Raw genomic sequence first — 11,080 nt, 5'->3', positions numbered from 1 at the left:
AATTGGGCAAAAAATGCTGGCCTTGCCAGCAATGCCCACACCCCACGAATTATTATTATTTTTAAATAGTTCCTTTTGAAGGGCTCTCCATCTCCCTGTCTCCTTCTTCCTCAAAGCATCAAACTTAAGGGAAAAGCATATAGCTACACAGAGGTGAGTGGCAGGTCAGATGATTGGCTGGAATATAAAGAACAGCAGAGAATGACTAAAAGGTTAATTGGAAGAAAAACATTAGAGTATGAGAGGAAGTTAGCTGTTCATGTAAAAATGAAGAGCAAGAGTTTCTAGAGGTATTCGAAAAGGAAAAGAGGAATAAGGTGAGTGTTGGTTCTCTGGAGAATGAGAATGGGGAGTAATAATAGATAATAAATGGCCAATGAAATAAACAAATCTTTGTTTCTGTCTTCACTATTGAAAATACAAAACCAGCCAGTCCTAGCTGTAAATCAGGAGGTGGAAGGGAGAGAGGAACTAGGAGAAATTACAATGACGTGGGAAGCTATACTGAGCAAACTGATGGAGCTGCAGCTGACAAGTCTCTGGGTCACGATGGAATTCAGCCGAACATCTTAAGAAGGTGGTTAATGAGATAGTGACAGTAGATTTGTTGGTGTTAATTTTCCAAAGTTCCCTAGATTCTGGAGAGGTTCCATCAGACTGGAAAGTAGCAAATATAAGCCCTCTAATTCAAGAGCGGATGGTGGCATAAGACAGGAAATTTAGGCCAGTCCGATAGACATTTGTTGTGGGGAAGATGTTAGAATCAATCATTAAGAACCTAAGAACATAAGAAATAGGAGCAGGAGTAGGCCATCTAGCCCCTCGAGCCTGCCCCGCCATTCAATAAGATCATGGCTGATCTGAAGTGCATCAGTTCCACTGACCCACCTGATCCCTATAACCCCTAATTCTCTTACCGATCAGGAATCCATCTATCCGTGATTTAAACATATTCACACAGGTGAGAGGCCATTTCAATGTTCTGACTGTAAGAAGAGCTTTAAAACCAGGACAAATTTGAGAAAACACCAGCGAGTCCATTCTGGGGAGAAGCCGTTCACCTGCCCTGTGTGTGGCAAAGGATTCAATCGTCCATCCAGCCGTCTGTCACACCAGAGAGTTCACATGTGATTACCGAGGTTGGATTCTGCTGTTACTGCACCCAGGACTGAACCATGTTCATTCTGACAGTTCAGGTTTATTTCAGTTGATATTAAACTCCAGCCCAGTTAAAGAGATGAATAGAATGAATATGATTGCCTTAAATACAGTGTCTGTGTCCTTGATTTTTCCATGATAAGAGGAGACTGACTGATGTCCTGTTATCGACTGTCCCATTGTTGGGTATTTTCTCCTTTGTTAATGGAAAACTTGTATTAATATAGCGCCTTTTGCAACTTTAGGGTGTCCCAAAGTGCTTTACAGTCAATGAAGTTCTTTTGAAGTGGAGTGCCTGTTGTAATATCAGAAATGTAGCAGCCAGATTGTATACAACAGGTTCCAACAAACACAACTAAGATGCTGGAAATACTCAGCAGGTCAGGCAAACATCCTGAGAGAGAGAGAAATTTCAAAACAGCTATGATTCTGACCAGATAGTCTGAGTGCTGATCACTGAGGGCTACGTATTGAGCAGTTCACCCGAAAGAACTTCCCTCTTCAAAATATCATTGTGGGAACTTTTACCTCCTGCAGGAGCAGATGGGGTTATAGTTGAAGGTTTCCTCTGAAGGACAGCAGAGTATTCCCTCAGGAATGCACCAAAATACCAGCTGCATTTTATGATCAGGTTTCCGGAGGTGAAGTTGAATCCACATCCCCCTGACTCAGAATGGGAATGTAACACTAACACCTCATCATTAACCTCTGGATTATTTCAGCTCTCACATCTTTGGTTGGTCTCCTGAACACATTAACCCACTGGGCTCTTCGACAAAGCTAAGTGGATTCTTTGAGTTTTTATAAAGCAAATGGTGATGGTTTCCACGGTCACTTTGGTGGTGATATCACAGCAAGAGATCGAGAATTGTTTTAATGAATTCAAGAACTGACATCAAACGTCACAACATGGTGACAATTTGAACTAAAGGCTTTGCTTTTCAAAGACTGAGTCTTAACCATTCAGGCCACTTGTTGTCTTTCAAGGTAAAGTGCTTGAGATCAGGAGACATGGAAGTTACCTCCAAACTGATTGCAAACACTTCTCGCTCTGATACAAAAGCACAAGTTTAAAACCAGCAAATGTGGGCATAATTGTGATTTAAATTGATGAAATAAAGTGAAGGGGAGGAGATAGTCTAGCTATAATACCACTAGACTATTAATCCAGACACTCAGCTAATGCTCTGGGGACCCGGGTTCGAATCACGCCACTGCATGTGGTGGAATTTGAATTCAATATTAAAAAATCAGGAATTAAGTGTCTACTGATGATTGTGAAACCATTGTCGATTGTCAGAAAAACCCATCTGGTTCACTAATGTCCTTTAGGGAAGGAAATCTGCTGTCCTTACCTGGTCTGGCCTACATGTGACTCCAGACCCACAGCAATGTGGTTGATTCTCAACTGCTCTCGGGCAACTAGGGATCAGCAATAAATGCTGGCCATCCAGCGACACCCGTGTCCCACCAATAAATAAAAACAAGTTGCTATTTCACACATCCAAAGGGAGATTTCACTGAAGTTTGGGGGATTGTCAAATTTTCAAAACACAAACTGGTAACAAACAGTCCTGGATATTGGAAATAAAGGTTTCCATTGGGGAAATAAATTGCAGATTAAGGAAACCTGTCAGTCCCACAACGCTGCGAGTTGAATTTGAGCTAATATTGAAATTTACAAAAAAAGTGGGTGACTTTTACATAAAACTATCTAAAATAACAAACAAATTGTGTTGACACCTGGAGTCAAACTGGCATGTTTGATTCCTGTTTTAAAGATATTACGAGAGTTGGATAGAAGAGTTTCTCCAGGCCACATGAATGAGATGGGATGGTAACTAATGGGATGTATCAAATGAGAGCAAGTGATTGAAGGTGAGAAATAGAGTGACGGGAAAATAACACACCACTGATTAGGAATTGAAATAACTCAATGTGGGTGCTGTTCAATGGAATATATCAATGAGGTATTGATGTATATTTTAGTAAAGGGAAAGTCTAGATGCGACTAATAAAATGATGGCTCTCTTGGGGATGTTTATATCCTTGTGCATGAACTTTCACAGAGAATTGCATTTGATAAACTGGCCACTGCCAAAGATGTTGAAGAATGCATGGGAAAACAAGCAAAGATCCTCACAGACATCTAGTGTGATTAGGTAGTGAGTTTCAGAAGAAATTATTCATATTCAGACCAGTTACATTTTATGTTGACTTAAGTAAACTTTACTTTTGGGGCAGTACGGTGGCACAGTGGTTAACATTGCTGCCTCATAGCGCCAGGGATCCATGTTCGATTCTGGCCTTGGGTGACTGTGTAGAGTTTGCACATTCTCCCCGTGTCTGTGTGGGTTTGCGGTTTCCTCCCACAATCCAAAGATGTGCGGGTTAGGTTGATTGGCTATGCTAAATTGCCCCTTAGTGTCAGGGGGATTAGCAGAGTAAATATGTGGAGTTACAGGGATAGAGCTCAGGTGTGATTGTTGTCAGCGCAGGCTCGATGGGCCAGATGGCCTCCTTCTGCCCTGTAGGAATTCAGTGATCCTGAAAAAGACATTTAGTGTCCAGTGATTAACCATTTGTATTAATCAGTGAACTGTATTAATTAGTCACCAGTCAGAAACAAATTATCAAAAAAAAGTGAGCCTCAATTAATTATCATTGAAAACTTAATGATCTATTAATAGTTTTTCAGTTAAATGTTAGTTTCAAAATGGCTTCATTGATCTTGTTAGCTTACTTCATAGAATAGAATCATAGAAGCCCTACATGCAGGAGGCCATTCAGCCCATCGAGGTTGCACTGACAACAATCCCACCTATGCCCTATCCCCATAGCCCTATCCCTGTAACCACAATATTAATAGTTATATTAAAAGCCTGGTATATTCTTATAATTCTGTAAGCCAGTTTTAAATTGCATACCACAATTTCTGTAAGAAGGAATGTGTGATCTGATGATTAACAACGAGTCCTTTGCGGCCTGGGTTAAACTGATTTGGAGCCGAAAGGTTACACAATGAATAGAAGGCTTGCCCAGGATCAGATAGGAGGGATGCACTGAACAGTCCCATTCTATCTCTATCTGAGACAGTTAACCAAATCATTCAAAATCACTTGAATCGATTCAGTAATGAAATCAACCAACCATTGCATTCTACCCAGTTTATTCGAGTTGAGGTAAGAGCCATTGCGGGATTTAAAACTTGAGGATTCGAATTTTTAAATCCTTCGAGTTGCTGGCCAAGGACTGGAAGCCTCAAAGCACGATTCTCATCAGAATTGTTGTCAATAGAGGGGTACAGAAGGAATTATGCTTTTACAGTCTGATCAACCAAGAGAAATGGTAAAAGTCTGTTCTGTATTGATAAATGTATCTTTTTCCTTCTGTATTGGTAAGTGTTTGCCTTTTAAATAAATTTATTTCAATTTACCATCTGAGATTCTTGTCTTACCCAGTGGTTAAAAGTCTTGTTCAAACTGAAACAATTGAATGAACAATTGACAAGCACAGATGGATTGGGTTGATTGTCACTCGCCTTAAATAAATTATAAGCTGGACACCATCCAGGACAAAGCAGCCCGCTGGCATCCCATCCACAAACATTCACCCCCTTCACCATCGATGGACAGTGGTAGCAGTGTGTACCATCCGTAAGATGCACTGCAGTAACTCATCAAGGTTCCTTAGGCAGCACCTTCCAACCCACTACCATTTAGAAGGACAAGAGCAGCAGAAACATGAGAACACCACCAGCATCTCGAAGTTCCCCTCCAAGTCACTGACCATCCTGACATGGAAATATATCACTATTCCTTCACTGTCGCTGGATCAAAATCCTGCAATTCCCTCCCTAACAGCACTGTGGGTGTACCTACACCTCAGGGACTGCAGCAATTCAACAAGGTAGCTCACTATTACCTTCTAAACGGCATCTAAGGATGGACAATAAATGCTGGCCGAGCCACATCACATGAATTTAAAAAAATGAAATTGTTAACGTGAAAAGTAATTTTTTTTTTAAATCATCAATGTGTTGACACTTACTCCACAGAGAAACTGACTTTAAAACACCCAGGACGGAACTAAAATCATTGGTTCTGGTCAACAGGAGTAAAATTGAAATAAAGGAATTGAGTTCGGACAACTGGAGACTAGGAATAAATAATCCTGAATGAGAATTACCCTCAAGATGGATACAGGTGAAGGGAGAGCTGGTGAAGTTTTTAAGTCCAAGCATGATCTGTCACTTTAATGGTATGTATTTATTTGCTAATAATTTAGAATTAACGGCACTCCTGAGGATAAGGAAAATCAGAGAGTGTTGTGCGGAGTGCCAATCTCCACACACAAAATTACCATCTTTGAAAAAGTTAAAAACAGGCTCCTGAGAGGGAAAAAAATACTCTGGAATTTTTTTAAAGTGATCCACACTGCGTGGCCTCTGTCAGGCTGGAGACAACCTGGGAAGAATTTCCTAACACTTTAATTCAGAAGGAGCTGGCTCTGCCAACCATCAACGACAGAAACAATCACTCATCCTGTTGGATCAGGAAACCAGGGGACATAGGTTTAAGGTAAAGGGGGGAAAGTTTAAAGGAGATGTGAGAGGCAAGTGTTTTACACAGAGGATGTAAATGCCTGGAATGCGCTACCAGAGGAGGTGGTAGAAGCAGAATGTTTAAGAGGCATCTTGACAGATTCATGAATAGGCAGGGAATAGAAGGATATGGACCACATAGAGGCAAAGGGTCTTTAGTTCAGGAAGGCATCATGTGTCAGCATAGGCTAAGTGGGCCAAAGGCCTGTTCCTGTGCTGTAATGTTCTTTGTTCTCCTTTCACGGCTCGTATGTTTCTGCTGATCTATTTTGTTCATACATGATATTTAAACTGCTGCCTCTTCATAAACTACTTTAAAATTATGTCAGCGTAATCCCCCTTATCCCCCACCTCACTTTGTGGATAACCTGTGACTCCCAAAACCAAACCTTAACAGTTCCAGCTCTTGATAACTTCCAGAATGTCTCTTTGAGCCTTGGTATTCAGGGATGGTATTGGTAACAATGATCTTAGGAGTGTTTGATGGGGTCATATATGTATAGAAGAGGATTTATTCTGTATCTAACTCCGTGCTGTATATTTCCTGGGGATATTTGGGGAAGAGAGTGTAAGGGGGGCTTTACCCTCTATCTAACCCCGTGCTGTACCTGTCCTGGGCATGTTTGATGGGGACACTGTCGAGGGAGTTTTACTCTGCATCGAATGCCATGCTGTACCTGACCTGGGAGTGTTTGATGGGGACAGTGTAGAGGGAGCTTCACTCTATATCTGACTCCGTGCTGTACCTGTCCTGGGAGTGTTTGATGTGAACAGTGTAGAGGGAGCTTCACTCTATATCTGACTCCGTGCTGTACCTGTCCTGGGAGTGTTTGATGTGAACAGTGTAGAGGGAACTTTTCTCTGTATCTAACTCCATGCTGTCCTGGGAATGTTTGATTGGGACAGTGTAAAAGGAGCCTTATTCTGTATCTAACTCCATGCTGTACGTGCCCTGGGAGTGTTTGATGGAGTCAGTATAGAAAGAGATTTAATCGGTATCTAACCCTGTGTTGTATGTTTCCTGGGATTGTTTGATGGCCCCGCAAAATGACACTGTGCATGCTCCGGATCGAATCCAGTACTGCGCATGTTCACTGCTCTCTTGTAGCATGAATAGGGCATATTCATATCCGCAAGGCATGGTGGGTAACAGCAGCACCATTGTGACTTGAAACCTGGAATAGAAAATAATGTTGTAAACCACATAACTATAGAATCCCAAAAGAACAAGGAGCAGTGATTATAAAAACCAGGGAATTAACACAAAAGTCCCAGGAAGACTGAAGTGAAAGAGACAAAGGGAACTGGAAACTGAGCAATGTACTTACTGTTCCCTGAAGTTAAAGACAAGGGTAGAGAAAGGCTCCCAGTTAAAGGCAGAGCTGACAGGTGCAGACTTGGTGAAGTTGACTAGGGAGAAGCCAGATATCTGAAGCAATCCTAAGGCTGATGATATCTTAATACAGCCTGTGAAGCAGTGATCTTCCGTTAGCATGGCTGAATGATTTTGTGGAAGCTTGATTGCACGTGGCAATCCAAGGCATGTCTTTTCGAGGGTTGAGTTTGTAAACATTTGTTTGGAAGCTGGAGTTCCAATGAAACCAGTTGGCTCACAATGTGATCATCATCTGGGGGGAATTCAATGAGAAATCCACAGAAGATGTATTTGGTGGTGTCTGCCACTTGGTATGAGAGTGTGGTGTATCTGACCACAGTTAACCTGTTGGTTTACAGGGACTGAGTATGTGCTGAGAATGATAAAATATTAAATATATTCCGTAACTTATGTTATCCATAAAAGTTAGAACAATTATGAAGATGGGGTGAAGGTGTATTGTGTGATAGTCAATCATTTCATTTTTAATAATCTTTTGCAAAAAGCAAATTGGCAGTCCTGTGACTGTTCATCCATATTTCTGATTTTTTAAAAAGTAAAAGTGAATTGAGCTCGGATTCTGTTCTGGGACCTTTCTGTCCAGTAGTAACATCAGCTGGGATAACAGCAAAGTACAGCTTGTTTTATATTGCACCTTAACCACAGTGAAGTGTTCCAAAACTCTTCTCAGGTGTGTGACAAATCCCCACATTAACATGGTCAATTCCCCCATATTTCTGTGCTTGTGTCTCCAATTGGGCCCCCAGACTGCCATCATTTCCATCCACTAATGGAAATGTTCACATATTTGGCATGGTGTGACACCCCTGTGGCTGTAAAATGGTAGATCCTCTGACTCAGTATGAGCTGTGACTTGGTGGACGGGCTATGAATGTGATATAAATACAGCCTTACAGATGATGCATTTCGTCCAAGTCAACTTGACAGTCAAACGATGAGGGCTGAATGGACTCCCCAAACTCTCTCATTGCATATTGTTCTTAAAGAATGGGATCATACCTATCCAAGCAGTGTAAAAAAAGGAAACAAATAGCCAGAGTAAATCTTGGTCCAGAGGAAGCTCACTTCAAAAGCAACTAACTTGTGTTAAGAAATATTAAAAACATTTGCCACATTTTGTTTGACACAAAACTGATTTAGTTTAATTTTATCCAGACCATTAACACCTATTACCGAGCTGCAGTTTACGAACACCAGCAGAGTCGGACCCTAATGAATGTTGTTCAGTCCTGGGTGTGATTAACAGCAAACTCTAACTCCTGCCTTCACTTATGAATTCGCTGATGCGTCAGCAGGTTGGATTTCCGAGTAAATCCCTTCCCACACTTGGAGCAGGTGAATGGTTTCTCCCCAGTGTGAACTCGCTGGTGTTCAATTAGTATCGACGATCGACTGAACCCAGTCCCACATTGAGAGCACATGAATGGCCTCTCATCAGTGTGAACACGTTGGTGGGACCTCAGATCTCCAGATCGTTTGTAGCACTTCCCACAGTCTGGGCATTTGAAAGGTCTCTCCTCAGTGTGAACCCGCTGGTGAGCCATGAGTTGGGAGGACTGAGTGAATCCCTTCCCACAATTGGAGCAGGTGAACGGTCTCTCCCCAGTGTGAATTCGCTGGTGTTCAGTGAGATGGGATGATTGCCTGAATCCAATTGCACAGTGAGAGCATCTGAACGGTCTCTTGTCAGTGTGAACATGCTGATGGGATTTCAGTTCTCCAGAACTTTTATAGTAATTCCCACAGTCGAGGCACTTGAAAGGTCTCTCTCCAGAGTGAACCCGCTGGTGCACCATGAGTTGGGATGACCGACTAAATCCCTTCCCACACTCCGTGCAGGTGAATGGCCTTTTCCCAGTGTGAATTCGCTGGTGTACAGTGAGTTGAGATGATTGCCTGAACCCAGTCCCGCAGTGAGAGCACCTGAACGGTCTCTCCTCAGTGTGAACACGTTGGTGGTACGTCAGTTCCCAGGAACTTTTATAGCCCTTTCCACATTCTGCACAGTAAAAAGGTCTTTCCTCGGTGTGAACTTGCTGATGGCGTGTCAGTTCCCGGGAACTTTTAAAGCACTTCCCACATGCTGGACATTTAAAAGGTCTCTTGTCAGTGTGAACTCGCTGGTGTGATAGCAGGTTGCTTGTGTGAATGAATCCCTTCCCACACTGGGAGCAGGTGAATGGCCTCTCCCCGGTGTGAACTCTCTGGTGTACCAGCAGATTGGAGGACTGAGTGAATCCCTTCCCACATTTGGAGCAGGTGAATGGTCTCTCTCCAGTGTGAACTTGCCGGTGTCTCAGCAGGTTGAACGACTGAGTGAATCCTTTCCCACACACAGAGCAGGTGAACGGCCTCTCCCCAGCATGAACTCGCTGGTGAATTTCCAGTTCAGATGGGGAATAGAATCCTTCCTCGCAGTCCCCACATTTCAACGGCTTCTCTTCAGTGTGACGGCACTTGTGGTTCGTGGGGTCAGATGATTCATACACAGAACACGCGTACAGATTCTCCCCACTGCAATCGATGCTTTTTTCTTCCATGTTCAAAATCCAATCATGATACAATGGTTACAATAAATTGGTCGACTCCATCAGATCCTGATGTGATGTTCACTTTGTGTTTCCTGACTGAAAATCCTCCTCTTCTAAAACCCTGTGAAATTGATTTAAATGGAAAAAAGGCAGTGAGAGAGAACCCACAGAAACTCAAAGGCAGGTTGTGAAATTGAGCTGAATGAATCTGGTCATTTGTGGGGCCGGCAATAAGAAAAAGAGACCATGGAAACTGCCGGATTGTCATTGGGCGGCGCGGTGATCAGCACTACTGCCTCACAGTGCCAGGGACCCAGATTTGATTCCCGGCTTGGGTCACTGTCTGTGTGGAGTTTGCACATTCTCCCTGTGTCTGCGTGGGTTTCCTCCGGGTGCTCCGGTTTCCTCCCACAGTTCAAAAGACATGCTGGTTAGGTGCATTGACCCGAACAGGCGCCGGAATGTGGCGACTAGGGGAAGTTCACAGCAACTTCATTGCAGTGTTAATGGAAGCCTATTTGTGACTAATGAATAAACTTTTAACTTTAAAAAAAACCCAACTGATTCACTAACGTCCTTCAGGGAAGGAAACCTGCTACCTGGTCAGGGACGACACAAGACTCTGGACAATCTGGGAGAAGAGATCGAGGGGGAAGAGGCAGAGAGACAGAAGTAGGAGAGGGTGAGACAGAATTGGGCAGCACAGGAAAAAAGGAATTTCAAATATTTCAAACTCCCACAACCTCCACCACCTCGATGGAGCAACAAAGCAGGTGTATGGGAACACCATCATCTCCAAGTTCCTTTTCAACTCACACACCATCCTGACGTGTCTGACATCCAGTACTGGATGAACAGAAACTTCTTCCAATTGAATATTAAGAACCAAGCCGTTGTCTTCAGTCCTCACAACAGACTCCACTCCCTCTCCCTGGCAACTGTCTGAGGCTGAACCAGACTTCTCACAACCTCAGTGTCCTGGCTCACCCCAAACTGAGCTTCCAGCCACATATCCTCACCGTCACCCAGAATGTCTATTTCCACCTCAGTAACATCGCCCGAGTCTCAAATCATCTTGTTCAGAAACTCTCATCCATTCCTTTGTTACCTCTGGACTTAACTCTCCCAGAGCACTCTTTGCTGGCCTCCCACATTCAGCCTCCCTGCAATCCTGAGGTCATCCAAAACTCTGCTGTCTGTGTAATTATTCAAGACTTGTTCACCCATCACCCCTGTGCTCACTGACCTATAAAGGTTCCTGTTTAAGAACCACTACATTTTAAAACTCCCGTTCTTGTTTCCAAATTTCTCCATAGCTGCGACCACTCCTCTCTCTGTAATATCCTTCAGTCACACAATTCTCCATGATCTATGCTCTCCCCTAATTCCAGC

The 11,080-nt window shown here is 43.1% G+C and overlaps 2 protein-coding genes across 2 annotated transcripts in view; both read right to left on the bottom strand.

Annotated features, from left to right (window-relative positions):
* LOC144485224 (uncharacterized) overlaps positions 1 to 9,697 on the bottom strand; it is a 78,817-nt gene extending 69,120 nt beyond the window's left edge. Inside the window, exon 1 of the mRNA XM_078203432.1 lies at positions 8,427 to 9,697. Coding sequence (XP_078059558.1) covers positions 8,427 to 9,697 — 1,271 coding nt within the window. The remainder of the gene's footprint in view (positions 1 to 8,426) is intronic.
* The window catches only part of LOC144485203 (uncharacterized), a 247,144-nt gene that overhangs the window by 150,521 nt on the left and 85,543 nt on the right, over positions 1 to 11,080 (bottom strand). The window lies entirely within an intron of this gene.

The sequence above is a fragment of the Mustelus asterias genome, unplaced genomic scaffold (genome assembly GCF_964213995.1).
Source record: "Mustelus asterias unplaced genomic scaffold, sMusAst1.hap1.1 HAP1_SCAFFOLD_171, whole genome shotgun sequence".
NCBI lineage: Eukaryota > Metazoa > Chordata > Chondrichthyes > Carcharhiniformes > Triakidae > Mustelus > Mustelus asterias.
The sequence above is the reverse complement of the archived record's forward strand: the minus strand, read 5'-3'. Positions and strand labels throughout refer to the sequence as shown.